Genomic DNA, 24,906 nt, shown 5'->3' with positions numbered 1-24,906 from the left:
AATTCTTAAAATTTCCATCCCTAGTACTATAAACATATGATTATAGCAATAATTAGTAATATTAGAAATATAAGTTAGTAAGAGGTGGAAGGACAGAGATATAGAGAAAAATTATACAATTATTTCCCATATTTTTATTGCACTTTCCCAAAAAAGAGTACACTTTCTTAACGTACTAATTTTAATCGCGAATTTTTTCACAACTTCGCTTTAATTACAAATATTTGTGATTATTAACATTGAGTCGAATGTGAAAGTGATGTGATTCGATAAATGTCACTGCGGGTGGAAGACCGAATCTTAATTGCTAACAATATGTGGGAAAAGAAAAGAGAATGTACGCTATATTAAATGACGAACGTATTGTCTAGCCTCTAAAGACCGAAACCCTCGTGAGCGTGTAGCATATTCAGCGAGATGCTAAAGATGCCGAAATTCAATTCTTTCATTCCAGATAGTTAGATTAATTGCGTATTTCGGATTTACTAGGCTGTATTTTCACGTTTCTAACACATCTATAAGCAGGAACGTTTCGCTCGTATTTTTTTTCTTTTCTTTTCTTTTTTTCTTTTTTTTATTTGACTCTTGAAGTCTATATTAGTATGCAAGGAATAACGCGGTATATATTGAGCATTTACTTTTAATTATAATGATACGCTAATATGTGATAGTCTATTTGTGAAGAGAATTTACATGTGACATTTTTCTTTTTTAATATTACATACGTGACATCGGGAATTCGTTCAACGTAAGAAATTGTCTTTCGGAATGTATATCTGGATAGTGAATAATACACACGTGCGCTTGGCTATATCCGTTAAAAAATATATATATAAAATAGACGTGTGATTTTGCCGATTTCTCTTTCTATTCACACTTAATTTTACAATTTATTTTGCGTGTTTTTATTAATTCAGAATAATAATTCTCCTTTTAGTTTAAAACGTAAAATATTTCAATTAAAGAATACGTTCATGTCATAAAATCTACTTTTGTCAATTTCACAATTATCGAATTCGAGTAAAACGTTCGAGGTATGTTTCTATTAAAAATTTAATAAATTTCGATATAAAATTCAATTAACTTATTAAACTCGCCATCACACTTAAACTGAGTTTCGATCAAGCCTTCGAATAGTTTCGAGCTCTCAATGATAATACAATTATCTAAAAATGGGCGGCAGAATGTTATTTCCCTCGTCAACCTGTTCATTAATCTTTACAAATGTTCCGTATACACATGTAATTTTTTATAATAATATCGCAATCAATATGTTATCGTATAAATATATTTACTTATATCTATTTCGATGATGCAACGTTTCTTGCACGTGGAAAGATGTGACGGAAATGCGATATTTTCAGGACAGAAAATTTGGTAAAAAGATTATGTTTGAAACTGCAGAGAAATGTCGACTGATTCTTATCTACTGTGTGTGCATGTATTGCTACTTATTATTACAATACTATATTCGTAACAATAGCACCATATTTTGTATTGTTCATAGGTAAATTATGCATTGAACAGAGATTGAACAAATTCATGTATATGCGTTGCATGCGTATAAGCGCGTGCGATTTCATCCGTCAAAAAAATGATACAAAATCAATGCTAAAAAATTATAAATTTATGACAAGAAAACTTTTCTTTTCGTCATAACAATTAATTTTTTAATCAAATTACGGCAGATGCTTTGTACTTTAGAATCATTTTTTGTCTAATATGGAATAGATTCGGCACAAGGTATTCAAATTTCATTATTTTTTTCAATTATATATATATATAAAATCCTGAAATCTATTAAAGTTTATATAATCTACATAATATAATACGAGAATTTTTTTGTTTTTTTTTAAAGAATCGAATACTAGGTATTTAAAAATAAAAAGTCATCTTATAAATTATATGCATATGATAAATTTAATCAAAATTCAAAATGCATCTGAAAGAAATCAATGTTTTTTTTAATGCTTTCCAAAATTATTAAATATAATACTTTCAAAAGTTTTTAAAAAGTTAGCTTCTAAATATTTTCAAATTTCACGGTATTTTTATTGCAAATCGTGCCTGTATAACGCAAAATACATTCACACAAAGTGCGCATTTCCTGCTTTTTCTACGAATTTCAAATATATATCTTACAAGTAAATCCGATAAAATCGTCGTTTATCGAAACTACAAACAACTACATCACAATACTTGGAAAATTTTATAGTGAAAGTCTTATCGCACACGTGAGTGTAGCAAAGTCGCTTACATACCAATCTATATGTATGCCATATATGCCTATAAACAATGTATCGTATTAATATTCAAAAGTGATGAGTCGGAAATAAGAGACGTGATATATATCTCTCTTTTGTTTTCCATCTAAATAGCGGTACATGTGGAATGTATATATAATATTTGCGACGGATCGAGTAAAGAAAAGAGAGCTCTTTAGAAAGAGCTTTCTTTAGGACTTCAACATCCTTTGAAAACCAAACAAAAGAATACTATTCTGTTTCGCATATTTACACGAATGCCTGCCTATAGCTTTACAACATCTTCGATAAAAGAAAAATAGACGTCGCAAGCAACATCTATATCGAAACGTGCAAGGACTATACTGAAAACAACTTGTAAATCTTGTATATTTTATTATTATTATTGTTTGGAAACCAAAGAGAGACAGATCGATCGATCCCTCACATTCTCGTCGAGATTCGGTTGACCATTTTGAATTTCTTCAGACCAAGCGCAAACGTGAAAGTAAACGAATGTAAAAATCGACGAAAGAAAAAATTCTTCGACAAAATTAATCAAATTATTCGCCTTTACTAATGCGAATCGCTACGTTTCCTCGATGAATATTTGGAAAGAAAAGTTACGTTCTCCACCACATGTACAATGGGGTCTACGTATGTATGAATTTTTCGAAAAAATCCAATTGGAAAAGGAAGCGAGGAAAGAGCAAAGAAATTTCAAGAGCTCGTTCGCGTTCGCGAGCAAGCCGCGAGTCATCTCTCTCTCTCTCTCTCTCTCTCTCTCTCTCTTGGCGAGTCTAAAGATTCAAGGAGCATATCGTGCAGGTCTGGGCAACGCAATGTGAGTGTAAATGGGATGGGTGCGACGGCAGGGGCGGCGGAGGTGGTGGCGGCGGCGGCGGCGGCGGCGGCGGCGGCGGTGGCGGCGGCATGTAGAGCCAGCCAGCGCCCGCTGGCCAGACCGCGGACGATGAGGAGGACGTCGGGAGTAACGAATTAGTACTGCCTCCGGTACTGACGTGTGACGTCGGTCCACTCTCTACTCACATCACCTGAAACAAGGTCAAGCGCGAACAAACCAAGTGCATGAAATTCGATTTTCTATTATTTCGCAACTATACCACATCGCCAACGATCGGGGATCTTAACTCGTAATCGTTGAGATAATGACTTATCCCTCAAACTACGTTTCGAGCAACATTCTTTTTTTAACATCTCCAACATACCTTATATAAGAATAATTATTAGTTTGCACGTATCGTATAAGAATAATTATTGCACGAATTTATATCACGATAATGAATAATACCGCGTGACGTGCGCAGTTACTTTATTACATATCACTGTTTACGCTTTATGCAAAATTAACACAGCGTTGCGTCGTCGTATTAGTATAAAATTTTTCACAACAGACTTGTAAGACCTTTATGCTTCCAAATGAAAGCTCCAACTTCAAAGAGGGAATCATTTTGAATATGAATATTTAATATTAATAATATAATTATAATGTAATAACGATAGTAATATTTTATTAACATATACAATAATGGTGGCTATATCTTAATAACAAAATAACAAAATTATGTAAAAATTTATATGAAAGTTTCGCACAAGTTTTTTGTTTTTTTTTTCTTCGCAAACTCGAGTTACATATGCAAAAAAAAAACTTTAATTTGCATAAACAGCTAAACAGATGCTATAGTGTAAAAAAAAATTTTCGACCTAATAATTTAGCCTACTGTCAACTATTGCGTACATTATCGATATAATTAATAGTTTCGTGAAAACTCGTCAATAACGATAAGATTTCAGGTAGAAGCTCGACGATTCGAATTACGAAAGCTCTAGTTTCATCAGGTAATTAATTGTAACGTGCTCAACGTATATAGTTCACAATTGGAGGAGATAGGGGAAGAGATAGCGTTTAGACTGTTAATAATTTCCATAGTTTAAACATTATTAAACCAATGTATCAGGATATAATATCGATGTGGTTTCAATACGTTCGCAATACGATTGAAATTCACCGGAAATCACGCGCGCGCGGTATAATATCGATAGTTTGAATATTGGTTTATATCGATTTGGTCTGCGTATGTGCGTTATTTATATTATGATATACATATATATTTGCAGCATCACCATGAATTTGTGATGATACTGTCATATCGATAGTATAACTGCTTGAATTTTCGATTTGTCATTTTACCGATCGAAGGGACGGATAGTACCTGCAGTATCTGGCTCGCTTCAAAGGCCGTCCCCGGCAACAGTATGACCGGACTACTGACGTGCCCGCTCTCGACGCATATCATGTTGGGAAATTCGTCGTCGCCAAAGTCCGGAATGTCGCGCGCCTTCTCCTGCCAGGGATTCCACACGACGGTGTCGGGAAAGTTGTACTTTTGCACGCGCATCTTTCTACCGGAAACGACATTCGTGATGATATGCTCCGGCTGCGTGTTCTGGTAGATCCTGTCGGTCCATTCGCACACCGTAACGACGTCGCGGCCTTCTTGAAAGATTTGGTTGTCTCTAGTCTGCTCGTGCGAGAATAAAACATTTTGTGAGAAAGCGTGCGTTTTGCGATAATCCCTTATATCGATATATGCGTCTCAATTATGTAAATGGGTATAACAGTTGGATCGGTAAAGTTTCGTATATACTGTTTTAAACTGGAGCATCGACTTGAAATTTAACGATAGACTTTTACGATAATTGAAAAAGGATTACTCCCTCACTGGATATGATATCGAGAAGGAATAATTAATTGAAAAATAAGCGGCTCTTCTCCGCTTTTTAAACTTTCCCGGTAATAATCCCGGTAAGAACTTTCGATTAAATTGCATTTTAATTAATCGGCTTAATTTGCAAAGCAAAATAAAAAGCGGAAAATCTTTGCTACCTTGTCGACGAACGTGCACCCGTGCAGTCCCGTGATCTGGCATCTCCTGACGTCGGGCACTTTGAAATAAGTGTGTAGGAGCAAATTAAAGCTGAACGTGTCCTCTCTGCTAGGATTGTACACGCCGATGTTGAAGTGCAACTCCTTCTCGCGCAATATTAGCCTGTACGTTAACCTGAACTGTGAATTCCATAGCGATCGCGTGAATTCGCTATCCATTATCGAGAATATCGCCTCGATATCCCCGCTGGGTAATCGTTCCGGTGACTTTTCCACGTTCCAACGAATAATTCTGGCAAAGCCATGGGGCGGCCCGAACGTCCATGCTCCGAATTGTGCTGCGAAAATAATTTCATTATAACATTCTATATCTTTAAAAACTATATCTTGAAGCTTCTCAAAATGTTCAAATGAGATTCGCGATATTCAAGTTGGTTTTTTTTCTTTCAAGTTAGAATTTGTTCCTTTAAAATTGCTCTCGAACAATTTCCTTTGTTTTTTACTTTAACGCTGCCAATGAAAATAAGAGCTCCGATCATGACAGGAAATTAGTCAAACGATATCAAGTATATATACATTACATCGGCTATATACTTACGGAAAACGAATGGTATGCCGCCTCTAATAGCTTTCTTTCCATCAAATACAGCTTGCTTACTGAAACACAAAGAATCAGATATTGAAGAGCAAGAAAGTGTCATAGAGTCTCGTATCTTAGGCTTTTCTCTTATAAATTTTATTGCTTTCTCTTCTCCCCTCCCTCTCTCTATCTTTCTCTTATATGTATATCTCGATATGAAACAAATTATAATTTACGATGTGTGTTTCTGCATATATTAAATTTCCCACGTTTCATTATTTAACGAGATGAATTTTCTACGAAAAATCTGTAAAAATATATTTTAAAAACCATACGAGAATTTATTTGCTCACGCGCTTGTTTTTGCGTCCTCATCGTCGAAGCGCGGGTATTATCTATTATTTCCTCACCGTAATAACAAAAAAAAAAAAAAAAAAAAAAGAAAAAAAGAAAGAGAGATCTACGGATATTGTCGATATCGTTGAAAAATATGCGGACGGATATCTGTTGTTTGTTCCTGGCGTTGTTATTGCGAACATATCAAATGCATAGCGCGTATCGGATTAATGAAAACTGCACATGTATAAACATTTTTTGAATCAACGAGTCTCACATTGCAGGGAGAGAAATAACGAAAAGCGGATGACTGAGTGAGAGTCTAATCGGAGAGCAAAAAATCTATTTTTAATGCAATATTTATAAATCTCAATCGCGCTCTATATACATATGTATAATCGATGTACGCAATATATGCAAAAAAAAAGCGAAAAGGAATAAAAATGCATAAAATAATTTCTCCCTTCTTCTTGCACTTTATACCTCTTTGGATTCTCGCACGGGAGCGTTCCATCAGCTCGTTTAACTAATTTACGAGGACTATGAGGAATTTTACGATCGCGTACAGAGCAGACAGGGCGAGCGGGTTGCAACGGTGTATATAAATAATCATATGACGTTACCGAGCTATTTCGTAAAACTTGACGGCAAACGAGGAGATCGCAAAAAGATCGTCGTCTGTGTCTCGCGATTAATTTTGCAGCGTGAGATTCTCGCAAAATTGAACGAGACAAAATAATATTACTTGCGACAACAATTATTGCTCTTTGCCGAATCAGAGATGTACGATTGCATCAATTTTCGTCATTCTTGCAACTTGGAGCTGAAGAGTCAAAAAGGAAGATATACATATAATACAGTTAGGTCGAGATAAATGGTTATACAGCTTCCAGGTTGTATTCAATTGGTGAAAGGGTTCAGTTTTACAGTTAGCTACATTGTTTAAGTTGAAAATAAAAATGTGAAAATTGACATTTCTCCAAAGATCGGTTGCATTGTTCGCGTGAAAGAAAAGAAAAAATCTTGCGTTTTATTTCATCGGCACGTTTTTTATTTTGCCACGTTCGTTCCGCAAATAAATAAATTATTACAAGTATCCTTGTAAAACTGTCAAATTTCTTAATTTCGACAGAGAATTATCCGTTTCTCTGTAGGGGTTGCTTGGAGCAACTACCAGTGGAGGGAGATTTTTTTATTTAGTAATAGAGACTATTAGGATTTTTTATGCATATATTCCTAATATTATCGTAATAACCAATATTGTATGATAATTTTTTCTCAACATTCTAATAACTTGAAGAAACAAAAAGTATATATGAAAAGCGCAAGATTATATCATTATCTTTCCTCCAATACATTATCGAGTGTCATATGTAGTATATTGAAATAAATGTCAATTTTTTTGATATACATATTTATATATTTTATATAAATATGTGCAAGTTTGGTTCTTTCTCCTTTTCTCCTTCTCTCTGTTAAAAATATATGGTCGAAACAAATCGCTCGCTTCTAGGATCATCGGACAAGTTAGAAAACTCGTTGATCCCTTTCGTTAGCGCTAACTAAAACGCTCGGAGCGGTGCTGATATCGCCATGCTACGAAAGGGAGAGACGGAGACGTCGCGTTGCCCGAACGCGCGGAAGCAAAAGAGGAGAGCGAGACGGAGAAGTATAAAGCCGGAGGGCGGATGCAGGATGACCATTAGTCAAGCCTGTCAGGGGCCTCGGAGATGTTCTTAAGAAGGAGCTTGAGGATACACTCGGGATCCAAGGCTGCGAGGAGAACGCGCAAGATCGAGACACATATCTAGAGAGAAGTTGTGTAATCTTCGATTCGCGCGATCGGGATGACGCTCCCGAAAATTACCGCAAGGTCGAGTACGCTCGTCTAAATGAGGATTGTACCGAGCAAACGATATTTGCATTATTTTTCTACACAAAGCTTAATAAAGAAAAAAATGTGCGCTAAATTATCAGCTAAATCGTCGACGTTGATCAAAGTTATCAGTAGTCGTTAAAAATAAAAATGATATCTGTGCGAGTTAAAGGCACTTTTGTCATATTGTCCCGATTGTTCCAATATTCGTCTTTCGTGCAGCGGCAGTCCAATTTTTGCTATTTTCGCCGGCGGTCAATCCTGACAGCCGATGATGAAGTTAATGACGAAATCTCGATTCCAGAGCGGATCTCCTCCTCTCGGACGCCGCTAATTCTCTCACAGCGATACGAATGTAATCCATTTTCCCGGATACGTAAACCGCGAAGAAGGAGGAGGAGATGGTAATCCCATCCGTTTGCACGATCCCGAGGCGAATAGAACACGCAAACAGAGATAGAGAGATGGACAGATAGATGGATCGCGACAACCCGAACGTCACGGCGAGAGGAGAAAGACATAGGGAAGATGGGAGAGAAGAGGGAGCGAAAGCGAGAGAGACAGAGAGAGGACAAAGAGGGCAGAGGAAAGGAAAGGAAATGCGATAGCGGGAGGGGTGAGAGGAAGCGAGAGGGTAGAACGATGTACCACCACGAAGTACGACGACGCGGCGCGGCGGTAGGAACGCGGCTGACGCCGAGCAAAAACGATCGGCGCTGTCTGCCATGCTTTTTGCGGGCATCACAGTTTCCAACCTCTCTCCTCCTGGTCGTTTCTAGCCTGGTCGTATCTCTCCGTTGCCGCGCTCGCTACCCAATTCTCGACGCGGTTACGCCCGGCTTCCGCGGGATATCGTCGCGTCGCTCCGCGCCGTACAAAGTATACAGGGTGCCTGGTAATTGGCGGTCGTGATGCGATCGTGAGACGGGGAGAGATATTTGCAGGAAATATATACAACTTTCTTTCTTTCTTTCTTTCTTTCTTCCGTCGAGAAACACAGAACCAGCCGGCTGTAATCGGGGAGATTCGAGTAATATAATCTCTCGACAAGAGAGTTCGATCGACGCGCGAGAAGGATGGTATGCCTTCATCTCGCATGGATGGAAAGTAGTAATCATTTTACAATGTGTATTCGCAGTCCTAGATTCGCAGATTGCAAAATTGGCAACGCGATGACACCCGAGGGAATAGGGAGAGGGGGAGGCTACAAGTTGAAGCGAATCAACTTTCGCGGCACGTAGCATCGCGCGCCGTTTTGCGCGCTTTTTACGAGCGCAACAATTTTCAATCGACTTCTTCTCGCCAGCGACGCGAAATTGCGCCGATCCTTTCGACGACCACGAGAACGTCCTCGATATTCGCGGAACGCGAATCCTGAAAGGACCCTTCCTTCGCTTGCTCACCATTTCGATTCTTTGCACGCGCTCATTATCTGTAAGGAGGGATTCGCGAGATACGAATATCTTTCGCGTTGTTACGGTAAACGACTCGGGAGATTTGCGGCGCGGGAAGAATATTAACGAGCGGACAAGTGAAAAATTGCTCTTCAGCTTTAATGAGTCGTTAGCAAGTCGATGATGCTAATAGCGGTGAATCATCGAAAAAAAGAAAACAAACTGGCTGAAAAATTTGCCTGCAATTTTGACGAATGCCTGTTTTAGTTTGCGAACGCAATTTATTCTTCAATTAATTCGAACTTTTTTTTATTTGTAAGGTTGCACCTCGGTATTTAACTTGAAGATTTCCTCGACCTTTAAAAGATTAATGATTACTATATATTATACGATATCGTATTTTTATTCCAAGTAATCAGAAGACGCAAGTGTGTGTCGACGCGAATTGCATGGCATTTTTATTCATTTGCCAGAACCATATCATGAGAATTATCGTTTGCAGATTTAGATCGATCACGATTTTCCTTCGTGCAATTTAAACAGATTCGCGCGGTTCAGCGAAAACTAATTATCCGCACGACAGAACGTCCGATCAGATACATGAAGAGCGTCATGAATCGACAGGATTATAAATAAGGTGTGACTGCGCGCTTTTGTGGCCGAAGACAATATTACGCGACGCTGCGGCGCTTCTTGCGACGGAGCTATTACTATATCTGGAAGCTTGCTGTATCCAGAACGAATTCGCCAGAATTATATGAGAGATCGAGGGAAAGAGAGAGAGAACTCACATTGTCGTCACGTGCGCCTATATAATATTATATGACCATGTGCGTGATCAAAACTCATAGCGATCTTGATAAAATTACTTGTAAAATCATGGAGAGATATTTATAACAAACATGTCATTATATATACAGGGTGTCCCAAAACTCATAATTAATCTTCCAGGGGCAGATTCCTGGGATCATTTAGAGACGATTTTTCCTCAGCGAAAATGTCGAGGGAGACCATCATTTTTTGCATGTTCCCAATTTTTGTCATCATGTATCTTTGTAACTAAGCCTTAAATTAAAATTCTATTAAAAGAAACTTTACTTAAAATTAATTGAAGAATGTGGTTTTGTTAATATTATATTTCTAGAGGGCTCAGTTTACGAGAAACCCTTTATTTTTAATCGCTTATAACTCGAAAATTATTGGTGCCTCGACATTTTCGCTGAGCGTAAAAAAGCGTTTTTAAATTGGCCAGAGAATCTGCCTTTAAAATATCTCGCGGTAGTTTCGGGACACCCTGTATATAAAAAAAAATGCAAATTATATATCTTCTATAATGAATCTCCGATCGACGCAAAGAATAAAGTGCAACGCGAATTTTATTTGCATTAAATAATTACACGCACTTCGTAATATTGCATAAACTTACTTAGCGACATGAAAAATATTGCTGTTCTTATTAAGAAGGCTACTCGTTCGCGCATCTTTCTTACAAGAAAGCGATTACGGCTCTGAGGCGGACATATAAATTTCCTCGAATTATCAAGTGCCAATTAACTCTTCCAAGAGAGAGATATCCAGTTTCTTTCTCTTTCTCTTTCTCTCTCTTTCAGTATGAAACCTCCAATCGGCTCGAACTAACTTTGAAGTCGTAGTCGTTAACAGCCGAAAGTTCTTTGACGAGTTTTGTGGCACTCCACCTCGAGAGAGTAACTCGATGCCCTCGAGGGGAGCATACCCCCCTCCCCCTTGCCACCCCCTCGCGGTCCTGCAGTCGGCAAGATGCGAGGAGCGGATGCCTCGCATTATAAGTGCATTAACGTGCTGGCGCGGCTCGGCCATCTGCTACGGTCGCGATTTACGATCGGTCAGTGAAATTCTGAGACGAGACTTCTCTCGTCTCTCGAAGCCGTGCGGCCGGGGGTTATCACGAAAAACTGGGCTCCTTCGAAGTGGGGAAGGGGGAAGAAGGGGGAAGATAGCGCGCGGGCCCTACTGGGGCAATTCCGATCGTACGAAAAACAGACTCCGCAAACTGCATATTGTTTTCGGATTCACTGCACCGTCAGATCGATACAAATTACACTCGACTGCAGAATGTTTATCGTACGAAAAAATTATTGAAATTTAATCCGAGATAATCTAAGAATGTATTAATTTTTAATAAATTCTCTTCATTCGCGAATATCTATACTTGATCGAAAAATTACGACAACTTTTTTGCGGAGATTGCCGAGTCAAGTGCAAGCGCAAACGAAATCGCGCAAGTGCAAGGTCGAGCCGCGTGCAATGCTAAGAAAAGTGAAAGTTCGCGAACATCCGAACTGAAATCCATAGATCGCGAACGCAGTCTATAAAAATAATGAATGTCTTACCCGATGGTTTGAAGGGGGGGAAAAAAAAGAAAGAAGATGGACGTAAAATAAGAGAGCGTATAATCTCGAGCCGTACTTATCTTCTCGTTATCCGGGGCAACGAGCGTTCACGGTGATGGTTTCTCGACACCGACTGTCAGCGATGATCATCGCATAGAGTTCGAAACTGCGGGCGATTTCCTCCTCCAAACAACCAGATGGAAACGAAATTATCGTAATAAACCCGAGTGATTAGCCGGGTTTCTTATCGAACGACATCTTTTCTCGAGATTTTTATTCGATATATTATTTCTTTGTCGTCAAAAGAGTGGTCTTAGAGATTTCTATCTCATTGTTAGCAGAAATTAATTTCGTCCGGAATAAACGATCGCGCGGGTATTTATCTATGCACCGAGCTCGAGTAAGGACACCCGGTACGTGTCGAAGTTATCCGCTTCGAGCTCCGCCGAAGCCAGCGGTTTTTGCGTTTTCCCCGGATCCCGGCAGGAGCAGCAGCACCACCAGCAATAGCACCAGCAACAGCAAGCAGCAGGGCGAGGCTGCGCTCCGCAGGGTTCACAAGCTTCTCTCTACCCGCAGCCAACCCCCGCGTCGCGCACACACCTCCCCGTGCTCGTCTACCACCACCGTGAAACTTTGTTTAACTAAGGTCGGCAAGAAACGAACCTATTTATACTAGGTCGGACGCGTTCGCGGGCGTTGCTGCTCTTGTCGGGGCTGAAAGTTGCTTCCACCACCGCGTAGCGGTCATGGAAATCCAACGGATGCTGATAAACGATGAGGAAATATACCCGGCAAGAAGAATGTCGCGTAATTTTCCGCCGTGCTCGTAAATTCGCCGACCAGAATCCGACGTCTAAATCCGAAAAGCCTAAATTGGACAAACGAATTCGACTCGCGCTTCTAACGTCAGTTTTCCCGAAAGAACTATCTTTCGATTCTTTGACACTTGATGCTTCATCTTATTTGTTGCATCAGTTAAACGTTGATAAACGAAGTACATTTTTGTACCACGTCCGTCCTCATTTAGATATCGCTTTTCGTTTTCTCGAATCAAGAAGTTCATTAAATTAGAGATAAAAATAACAATGAGATCCACCGAAAAATCGAATTGTCATCGCGATATCCGCCGGATACGTCGCTCTCGTAAATTCGAGATGGATGCCATAAATGCATAAAATGTACCGAGTTGAAGAAAATCTCGACGAAATGTAAAACGAAACTTGAATGTAGTTGATCAAATAAGAACACTCTTTATCAAAGCATGACAATCGAGGTTTGCCGCGTTTACGCCGAGTCGCGAGCTGATTTGGCGGTTCCTCGCGAGAGGAATTTTGCACGCTGGTGCATAAGTCGGGCGAATAAATGAACGTGTGGGCCGTGGTTGAACGAATTCTTCGGTGGTGATGCCGTCATCGCTGTCGACGGGATTTTAAATCTCGTCGTAGAACGCGACACGCCGACCGGACATCTGAATTTCGCTCAATGAGACCACTGTTATATATTCGAGCGGTTTAAAAGGAATTGACGCACGCCTCGGTTTTCCAATTTTCCGGCAAAACAATCGTGTAAACAAGAGCTCGTGCCAATCCCGCAAGATTTCAGCCGCCGCAAAAATATCAACGGCAAACAATAAAAATAACATATCGCGAATTGGATGGAGAAAGAAAAAATACAAATCGATACGAGCCATCGAATGGACAACGAATTTTACAAATCGCGAATTTTTCGACGACCTCGAAAACCTGGGACGTGTCTCGTTCGCATTTAGTTAATGCGGGAAATGCGGGACGGTGAATTCTCGAGTCTTATTCGAGCGGGCGAACATGTAGGTATAGGTACGTCGGATGAAATCCCGCGCGAGGAAGATTTGAACGTAGTATTTCACTTCGCCCTGCAAAACACGCAATTATTTCACGGCTTAAGCCGCGCGTTCCGCCTTGAGCGGGTTCTTGCTCGCGTCTGCTCGCGCTGGAGAGCTTTTTCGCCACTGCTGTGAGTTTGTTGGTTCGCGCGCGCGCGCAATTCGCGTTCTCATTCGCCGCGGGATAACGTGCAATTAGCAAAAAAGCCTCGCTCTCTTTGCATTAGACGCGACTGTGTCATTCGCGGCGACGGAGAAGAGAATGGCGTTCGCGCAGCCGTGCGTTCGCTCTCGCGAAAGAAAAAAAAATTGCGTTATTTTCCGTCAAACTTGCGCAAAATCATATACATATGTACAATGTATATGAGTGAGGTGAAAACCTTGAATCGCTATTAGGTATGTAAAAATCTTGTAATGCAATCGTCTGCACTATCTCCGTCAAACAGGTTGCGCGTGATTACATATTGCAATGAGATCTAGATTCATAATTTATGTGACATTGATCAATTAAACATACGTAATAACAATGTACGATGTATAATTAACGAAGAAAAACAGATGGCGGAAATGTATGCCTTTTAAATAATGTACGATTGTATAACCGATATAAAAAAAATATTATATATTTCATATTTTGATTTGATATGTATATATGGAGTAACGTATTATAATCGCTAGCGTGATAACGGAATAAACGGGTTGGCAGATTAACGAAATCCAAGATAAGAACTTTGCAATGCAAAATCCTCGAAATGAAAAGCTTGCGATATTGCAGAGAACAAATTTATGGATGCAAGGATGTAATATAATACGTCTCTCTGAGGTAGATTCTGTACGCGATCTTGGGGTCACCTTTTGCCCTGATCTATCGTTTGAGAAGCATATAATGAGTATCACGAGCTGCGCGTATAGAAAACTGGGTTTTGTCTTGCGGACTGGCAAATACTTTAATAATGTGCACACCTTAAGATTGTTATACTGCGCGCTAGTACGGCCTCATTTGGAGTACGCCTCCATTGTCTGGGCTCCGTTTTATGTCAAATATGATATTCAGATTGAGGGAATCCAACACCGCTTTTTGCGTAGAGTGAGCTTCATAACGGATAATCCAATGCGCTTTTTCGCTCACTCTTATGATGATATGCTGAATAACTTGCGGCTAATTACTTTAGCAAATAGACGCACTTTCCTAGATCTACTGTTTTTTTTCAAATTGATTAATGGGAGTATTACATGTTCGGAGCTCCTAGAGTATGTGGGGCTGCGTGCTCCGGCTAGGCCTCTCAGGAAGGGCGTCATATTTAATGTTGAGTCTCACCGTACCTCTTATGGAAGATACAAGCCCCTGAATCGAATCTGCATGCTGGCGAATGAGTTCTCTGATCGTGTGGATTTCTTTCAATCATCACTCTGCACCTTCAGACGAACGTTATCCCATTGTCTACGATAGACTTGTTATTTCCTTCCTGTGTTTCAGTTTTATTGCGATAGGCTCTTAATGTTATCATTCGTGCGTAATCATATAGCGATAACTTTATACATTTTCTATGTTCTCAACTTATTTTATTTTAATTTGTTTTTAAAGGGATATCTCCCGTTTACCTGTACATAAATAAATAAATAAATAAATAATAAAATATTAAAATGGAATTAAAATAGAATTCTTAAAATCGGCAATATCTTTCTACAGTACCGAGAATTGATAGAATAAAATAATTCAATAGACACTGTCGAATGGATGCATTTGCAGAATTAAGGATCTATAGAAGAGGAACGCTTCGCAAAGTTGGGTCCATACAGTTCCGGAGATAACGTGGAAGAAGAACCTTATTTGTAGAGCGAACAACTACTCGAAGAACTGCCAGATACTCGAAGCAACAGCGAATTGAAAAGAAAAGGTCCAAGTAGATCTTTCACTCGTTTTCGTATGTTTGTCGAAAGGATGAACTCGATATCGAAGCGGGGCGATTTGTATTCGGATTACTTTTGAAGGGAATCTTCCTACGTCTCTCGTGAGATCAAATTCCCTCCCCGAGGTGTGTTTTACGATTTAATCGAAATATCTTTACGAGGATGCGGATTAAAAAATCGATGGAAGATTAGATATGATAAAGTTTTAATTTTCAAAACAGGCGTTTCTCTCTCTCTACTTATCGCAAGCATCTCCGCACAATTCGTGCATTTTGCTGAAGGCATTTGGCGGTACCGGGTTCCTTTTTCATACATTTCTGACATCTTTCGTTGCATTTTCAAAGAGGAAAAATTTCAACGAGCATCCGCGAAAGAAGTAACGCGGATTCCGGAGCGAAAAACAACGAGATCGAATTCGCTCAAACTTCTTTCCACCCGGTATAAGGTAACCGATGGATTATACAGGCCGGTCCGTAGACTAATGATCCCGCTGGCTGCGGTTTTTGCCGGCATTCTACAGCATTCCCATTCGACTGGATTCCGCTCCGGAGCCACCGCGCGCATTATTTTCCCTCCGCCGCGGAGCGCTTACGGATTCAAGATCGGCTGCAAGTATCGTCGTCCCGCTGCATCTCCCCGAATGCATCGGGGAGTGCACCTTTCGCCTTCTCGAGGGGTCGTCGTGGATTCGAATCGCGAGTTTGGACAATCATTCTGCTGATTTCGCGCCGAAGTCGGTTCGCAAAGTTTTGCCTTCGTACATATAATAAATGCCTTTGTATCGGAGGAAAACGATATTTTCCAAACGAAAAATCTAAATTTTAGCTATGATAACTATCTGGTAATTTCCTTTTTTCGTGCATCGATAATGCAATCTTAGATTTTGCTCTCTATCAGAAAAAAAACTTTAATCTAAAAATTAAAATATATTTTTGTAAACATATTTCTCTCCTATTTTAGCGCTAGAGTCTTGACGATTAAATGGATAAATAAAATTAACTCACTATTATTATTATATAGCTATGAGAAATTATTCAGTCAGCAGGATTACATATTCACGCGACAGATGGTAAATCCGTCATGTCAAAGTTCCCTGGAAATAGCAATTATCAGCGTCCAATCAAATGCATCTACAAACCCAATACAAATAACGTCGCTCTCTATCTCTTTCTCGTGAATCCGTGTTTTTTTAGAACGGAAACGAAATTCCCGTCGTATACCAGATAGATAATCGACTCTCGATAGCAGTCGCACGCGCGATGATGTTCGTCTCGCGAAGATACTACCCCAAAGAGCTTCATCGGAAGTACATCGCCGTATCGCGGCCGTTTTACGTCGAAATGGCATTTTTTATGTTAGATAAGCGCACGCGGCCTACGCGCTATCTTTGTCATATATATATATATATATATATATATATATTGTTTGTATGTGCTATTTTTATCGCGAGATGCATTCCATCGAAATTTGACGTGTAAACAATCGGCAAATCTAATTCTGTTCTCGAATCTTGTAATTCACGAATATTCATCTTAATTTTAAATTGTATGTTTATCCACTTATATATTAAAATGTCATATATATGTGTAATCTCTCAGTTATAAAATAAATTACAAATTACATTTTATATTAAAAATTATATAAAATTACCCTCCCTCAACGAATACATCTTGACGTTGGTGGAAGGGCTTGTAGCTGGAAAGTTTATCCTGAAGGGGAAGTTAAGTATCCCCAAATGACTCGTGTCGTTGTATTTGTGATGCTGTAATGTATTTGTAATGTTCCAAAAGCATTGTCACGAGTCGCAAATAACTCATATGTATAGAGAGCGTATTCAATGCGCTAAGCGCACATTAGTGCGTCGCAAATAATTAATCGCATCTTTGCGTCTATTTCGATTTTGCTCCGATAAGCGGTTCACCGTTTAAATCGATTAAAATTTGATCGATTGTTCGATAAGGACAGAATGGGATCGTCTTCGTTCAGTTCCTTGTCTCATTCCCGTCTCTTGTCTCACATGCACCATATGGTGTCGCCATATCATGTCTTCATATGTAGCCCATCGAACACTAAGATCTTTTTTTTCTCTTACATTTTGAAGACATATATGTGCTGCTCTGAGACAAGAATCGGGGTGAATACGATTCGCGTCGATTTTATCCATCGATTTTTCCGCTTCGGGGGTTTATAACTCTTGCTCAAAGTTATCTCGTCGACTTGAAGAGCGATTCTCGCGCGAAACGGTGAGATTTTATCGTCGCGATTACGGAATTAAGGAATGCCGTATAAAGCGTCGCGAGTAATAAAATATAGAAATTTTTCGCGAGTACAACGTGAATCGACGAATTTTTACGACCCTGACAACCCGAGAGAAGAAGGAGATCTAGAAGAGGCATCGGCCACCGGCAAAACAATCTTGGTATTTTATTTGTATATTTTAGTTATATTTAATTCGGTTTATTTATTTGAGCGATTTAAACAAGAAAACATTTTTATATAAATTCTGCAAAAATATCTATTTTAAAAAGAGTTGTCTTTTCAGAATTTATAAAATTATTCCATTATACATATATTTATTTAATATTATATGCATTGAATAGAAAATTAGGCGCGTACTATAATAATTTGTTAAAATATTAATTATTTTGGGTGCTGTTATAATTTTGATTTTATATTTGTATAGATCGACGTAGCTTCAACGATGAATGACAACTTTCATTTTATTTTGAGCTAACGGATTTGTAACGATTATAGATGTAGATAGAAAATAGCCTTATTATTTATATAAAATACGCAAAATTCGAGTCGCAAAGATCGCGATTTATATTTCCCACGATTCTCTACAAACACCGTGAGGACAGACAGGCGAAAATAATCGCGTCACAACTATCGATCTATATCTCTCATCTCGACTGTGACAGAATTCAATCTTGAATAATCGAGTTTGAAATGTTTCTAAAAAAAAATTTCACAATTTAATAGTTTTTTTTCGGCGCGCAAGTGTAACGTGTATAATCGCGCTTCCCAAATGACAATTATCGCACGCGACTGTCATCGCTGATTCCGCGGAATATTTGTCATTCGGTTATCGTCGCGGTTTCGTTTCTTCGCGGTTTCCGTTTCGACGTATTTTCTCGCGCACAAATCCACGTTCCGAACCGATGGCAAAAAGTCGAGACGACGGCTGGTGCGGTGTCATTAGTGTTCTCTTTCTCCCCCGAACCCCTGAACCTCCCCTCTATCTCTCTCTCTCTCCTTTCTTTATATCGCTCTTTCCATCGTTTATCGTACTTTTTCCGTGTCTATCTTCATCGCGGCTTCGTCCCCGTGAGAGATTTTCGCGCGTAACAACGCGCAAAATATACTTTGTCGCCTCCGCACAGTTTGACGCAAACTAGCTGGTGGATGAGTTACTCCTGTTTGCCGGATTAGCTTCCCCGGAGAATACACCTTTTCAATAGTTTTTTTATCGATTTTCACGTGTATTTTCGGATATATCATTTTGGACTTGAAATTCGAGATTCGTGAGAAAAAAACCTATCCGAAAGAACTGATGCTGAACCGACGATGTGTAAAGTAAAACATATGGAATCGAATAATGTTTTCGGAGCTCGAAGAAAGAAAGCATTTTTCCGAGTGCATTACTACGCTATAGAAACAGACGATCTCGCCATATGCTCTGATCACGATCTCCAGCGACCAAGATGTATGCGGTGTCAAATGCACGCGGAACGTTTCTAATGTGACGCAGCATCGTCCGACAACATTCTTCTTGTCCGGCTCGTTTATGTTATGATAGTTTACGGAATATTACAATTCTTGCCCGCGTTATTTCGAATTGAAACTTGATTAATTCGACAGACACAAATTTTTAAATCGTAATTTTGCGACCGACTATCTATTTATATTGAATTCGATGAATCATCGTCGAATAGGAAAATAGTCACGATATCGAACTCTATATGTTTAAAATGCGTTCCGTTATCGTGGCCTCGATGAACGCGTATTCATCTCGCGTTCGAACGACTTAATTCTCGTTGGAACGCGAGATTCTTTCTTTCTTCCTTTCTCGATTATCTCTTTCTGACCAAATTATCTTCTCGTCGCACACACGGTGCGTAGAGATCGCGTCATCATCTCACGCGACCGAAACAAACTCTCTTTCCTACGGCTCGAAACCTCTAATCCAAAAGTCGAGTTGAAATTTCACGGTCGGGTCCTGCCGGCAGCCATTAACGACGTTTTCTTCCACATCCCCTTCTATCGCTCATTTTGTCTCTCTCTCCTTCTCTTTCTCTCGCGAGAACGCGCGCGAAGCATGTGTGTACGTGGCGCGTCTTTAGGTGCGGTGAGGATAGACTCTTAATCATCGTCCCATCCCTTCGCCAAGATGAATTGTGCATTTGTATACCCGCACCCCTTTCGCTCTCCCTTTCGGTCCGCGCCTGTCTCTGTCGCGTCTCTTGATTCGCCCTAGCCATTTGTCTCCGTCGTGTGCCCTTTCTCTCATCCCCCTTCTTTCTCTCAGGGTTGAGGGTGACCGCCGCCGCTCTTTGTCTATTCTCGAACGAACCGAAGAAACAGTTAGGTCGCACCGGTATCTCGGTATATCGAAAAAGGTTGCGTATTGTACTCCTATGATTCTTGATATAATCACGCACCGGACGTACCCTTTTCCGTGCTTTCTAATAGAGAGTCCATTTGGCGACAACTCTCGGCCGATTCTTTCACTCGTGAGTTTTGAAAATTTTCTTTTCAGGATCTAGCTTAGACTTTCCGAATCGAATTGTGTGAACAATTGTAAGCGAGCTATACATTTTCAAATTTATTTTCTTTCACGACTATATCAACGTTGACATCATTTTCATCGTATATTCGACAGATTATATAATTCAACCGATCATTTATCGCGCTAATGAAATTCCAGCTGCAGTTTGTCGCTCGCGCGCCATCGCTTTCCATCATCTCCCTCCCCGAATCTTCGTTTCCGTTTTTAGACCCCGACGTATACGCAGATGTTCGACGAGGGCACGTCCGCATCCGCGGTCGGGGATAAGAACCGGAGATCGACACGTGGTCCTCTCGTATTACCGATGGGTCACAATCAAGTCAAGTTTAGAACGGCCGATTCAATTTCTTTACGCGATGATTCAATTTCTAACGTCTGAGAGAACGTGATTATTTCTGTAGACTTCTATATACGTTTCCTGCGCTCACGAGCCAATTAATCGAGAATCAGAGTTTCTCTCTCCATATGCAAATTTAAAATAACAATAGACAATCGAATGTCAATCTTGAAAGCCTCGTTAAAGTAACGTTAAAGTAAGTTTGCTCTACAGAAATTCTTGTTATTTTATTAATCTCTTCTAATTTATTGAACTTGAAATTAAAATCGCTTTTTTTTTCGCGAATCGAGGCATATGGTATCTGTCATTAAAGTATGCAGTACAATGACGTGGAGCGTTGCATCTCGCGATCAGTATCACGTCGCGACCGGACATACCGACGTAACTTTTATTACAGTCGTTTCGAGGGAAATTGGAGTAAATTACGAGCGTGTTTGCAGAGTGTCTTGCACCGTATATGCGTGTATGTATATACATATATATATATATATATATATATATATATGTATGTGCTACTTGCCATCGTTAAAATTCCTTGACGATGCTTCCGAGATAACCGTGTTCTGGCAGCGATCGAACTCAATGACTCGCGATTGTATTCGCAGACAGAAATTTTCGACCAGTAATACGAGAAAAGCTAATATCGCGTTTCTCCTCTTTCGAATAAAAAATTACATAACATAAGCTGGCGTATAGAGAATATATTTTAGCAGAAAAAAAATGTTGAAGTATATTTCGATGAAAGAGTATAGGGTCTCGTTTGCCGATTGTTAACGCGTTAAAAGTCAATTTTTCATCGCCGCTCCGCGAATAGAGAGAGAGTGCCGCGGGTCTCTTTATTACAAAACCCAGTCTCGACAGCGGCTTTACAGTCGGAAGGACCGATGACTGGCAAGCAAGCGACGACGAGGGGCCCTGAACCCCGTTGTATAAGGTATGTACTGGTCCAGAGAGCGCCCTTGCCTTCGCTCCGTCAGTTTTTTCATCGTCTGCTCTCGGGCTGCTGCCGCTTTTAAAGCGATCGTCACGGGCATCGCGCTTTTACGCGGTTCTTTCTCGGCAGGTGTGCGCGCGCGCGCGCCTTCTCTCTTGTGTTTCTTCCTTCTCGCGCGCTATTACGCGTCACACTGCACTGTCGCGAAGAACGCTCGATCTCCCAAGAAGATTATAAAAATATTATGCAAACGATCAAAGTGTGCAACTTTCCGCGCGCGTTATTTCTCGAAGAATAATAATAATGTAATACAATGTTGGGTGCACAAAATGCGCAATGTAATCTAAAGATTGTCAAAGAACGATTACGTTTATACGCTAAAACATTTAGAGGAAAAGGCAGCTCGAAAAAAAGCCAAGATTCACGTTTCGGGATGAGAACAAATTCTATTCGTAAATATATGCATATTTTTTAAACAAAATTATAAATGTACAATTAAATTGGATGAAAGAAAGCTCATCGTCGAGAAAGCGATAATCGAGTAAATCCGGTTTACCTTTCGTCTGATTGGAATCGCGTTTCGGTACATTTCGCGGCGAGAACCTTGGACCGGTCACGTACAGCGATAGTTTTTTTTATGAGTCAGCGCAAGCGAAATAGATTTTGATCTATTGACACTGATCTACATCTGTAAAAATTATAATCCGTTTTATTGGCTTGATTATTCCTACTGTAGCGCGATCGCTCGTACATGTAGAGTAGAGGATTAATAATAAATTCAAGTCCGCGGTGTGTATACATAATTCCCGCAAATCTCATGCACGAACGATACTTTAATCGTGTACTCGATGGTAATTTTTCCTTTCTAGTCGACTCGAAGCAATTTATTAGGCAATCCAATGTACAGGTTAAGCGCGCGAGCAGACTTTGTTCTCATCCAGGTGTCATTCACGGAGAATGATTCGCGGCTGATGTGTAGTATAGATTCTCTTGCATCTCGAAAATAAATTATGACGATACGAATCAACGCATTTCTATGGCGGTATTTTTTTTTTACCGAACCTGTACTCGTCGAAATGTTTTGAACAGAAATATAGGATAACTTTCTCATTTAGCATAAAGGTTTTTCATTCTTCAATCTCATTTATATAAGGTAATATTTACAAAATAAAAATTACATGTCGAAGAATATCTCGCGCGTTCTTGATATTGCTAATTAAATTCGAATTGTGCACTCCAACATCCTATTATTATCCTATTATATTGTTAAAAGTATAATATTTGATTTTTAAAATAAAATCTTTAAATCGAAAGTTTCGCCAGTTTTATATCTTGCTTCATAACTCTGTTTATCACGTTATTAATCTATTATTTTTTTTGTTTTGCGACGAATTGCTTATGTAAGGCTCTGTCAATGTTATAATAATGCGAGATCAAGCTGAATGCGTGATCAATGCATTATTCTATCTCATCTAAGATGCGTAACCTCGCGCGTAACCTTACACAACTTGCGTCAACGTTCACTTCAATGCATCTTACAGCGCGATTCATGAAAGATCTGCAGCATTTTAAAACGTGATTTCATAATGCTTGAATGATCGATCATGTTTACATAAAAATACATTATATTAAATTCTGACAGATGTATGAATATTTATATCAGATTATCAGATTTTGAATATTTATAGTGTATATTATGAATTTATTTTGAACCTCGCTGACAACGGTTATAAAACTTTTATTAGTAAACACCCCGCGGAACTTTAATCCAAGCTCGTATATCGAATCTTAATTGTATCGTTTTTAAATTTTTCCCTTTTTTTCAAAAAATTTAGCAATTATTGTTTTCGCAAACTGTAACAAAATAATTGCGGCTAAAAAATATATACGAAAACATTAAAATTTAAATGAGACAAGAGACGAAAGAGAGACTAATCTTTCTCTCTCTTCCTCATTCTTTCGATATCACGTTACTATTCTCGAGTGAAAACCGATCGCGAGAACCTGGGCTTCGCTTGTCAAAATGCAGTGACGCGACGAAGAAAATACATGCGTAACAAACTTACCTAACGAACAGCTGTTCCTGATTATTCACCCGCCAAGACACCACGGTGGCTCCTGCAAAATGGAAAATCATGAATCAGAATTTCGATCTCGTCGATGACACGTGAAGAGGGATAACATCCCGCGTGTGTGAGATGCCGCACCGCACCGCACCGTTGCTCGGGGACTCGGGGAACCGCGCCGAGAACAGGCCCTTTCGAAGGTGCGCACTCACACACGCACCACGCGCACACACACACACACGCGCGCGTGAAAACGTAAACGTAAACGTTTCTCGGAGGATCGGTGTCGCGTCGGAAGGAACGCGACTTTTTTCCGGACGCACAAACCTCGGCGAGCTCGGAGACGCGCGCGTCCGCGTTAACAGCAACTTTCATTCATCTCGATCACGATTCCTTTCTCGATAAATTCGACGTGTAGGAAGACAGATTCGCGGGATGCGCGCGCGCGCGCACGCATACACGACACACACACACCCACACACACGCACACATACACGCGCACACACACCGTGTAAATTGATGGTGCAGGTGGTGTTGTTGCCCCTGTCGAGCACGACAACGCTAGTAGCCGCTGCCATGTTTGAGTCGTGAATGCGCCGCCGGCCCGCCGCTCGACGCGGCCAACCTTTGTCCGACGCCCTCGGGCTCGTCCCCACCCGCGCCCGTGCGTCCTAGCCTCGTCGCCTCTGCGGCGATCGGGCTAACCGAGTCGAGAATGGAACTTACGGAACGACGATCGATCAACGGTAGTCGTCGACGTGTATCGGCGGCCGAATTACGTACAATGCGAATTAATCAACACATTTTGTGCGGTCTTTATTAAAGAAAAAATTCCCTCTAGATAAAGTAACGGTTATTGCTCCAATCGCGCGGAAAGCTACGTTGATACTAACAATAAATGTATACATTCGCGCTTGAACTCGGTCGATAATTTAATTCCGTTTTCTCTTCAAGTAAAAACGATTTCTACTTTATCTACGAGTGATATAAACAAATAAAATTGACTGACAAATATCGCCCTCTATTTATTAAAAAAAATTGCATGCACTTGTGAAATATCATCCTGATATTTCTTTTATTATTCCTCATATCATATTATTCCTCATAGAATTTCGAATAATCATATAAAATAATGAAAATAATTATACTTTATGTGAATTTTGCATCATGCTCACCTCCATGTTATACATAATTCGGTGTTTACGACAACTCGATATTAACCGCACATGCTTGTAGAACACATTTGTTAAATTGTACACTGTATAGCAATCTGAATGAAAAGTTTATACGCGTATA

The 24,906-nt window shown here is 39.9% G+C and overlaps 1 protein-coding gene across 1 annotated transcript; it reads right to left on the bottom strand.

Annotated features, from left to right (window-relative positions):
• Window positions 1-119: 119 nt before the first annotated feature.
• LOC145940509 (uncharacterized) lies at window positions 120-24,476 on the bottom strand. Its single transcript, XM_083045742.1, has 6 exons — window positions 24,119-24,476; window positions 23,611-23,662; window positions 5,750-5,808; window positions 5,152-5,489; window positions 4,478-4,786; window positions 120-3,298 (listed from the first exon to the last, which is right to left on the bottom strand). Exons 1-6 carry the CDS (start codon window positions 24,186-24,188, stop codon window positions 3,290-3,292), a joined length of 837 nt encoding a protein of 278 aa, XP_082901868.1. The 5' UTR covers window positions 24,189-24,476; the 3' UTR covers window positions 120-3,289.
• Window positions 24,477-24,906: the final 430 nt, after the last annotated feature.

Source organism: Prenolepis imparis, unplaced genomic scaffold (assembly GCF_030444845.1).
Source record: "Prenolepis imparis isolate NDT839.2.m4 unplaced genomic scaffold, iyPreImpa1.0 SCAF_1, whole genome shotgun sequence".
Taxonomy (NCBI): domain Eukaryota; kingdom Metazoa; phylum Arthropoda; class Insecta; order Hymenoptera; family Formicidae; genus Prenolepis; species Prenolepis imparis.
The sequence above is the reverse complement of the archived record's forward strand: the minus strand, read 5'-3'. Positions and strand labels throughout refer to the sequence as shown.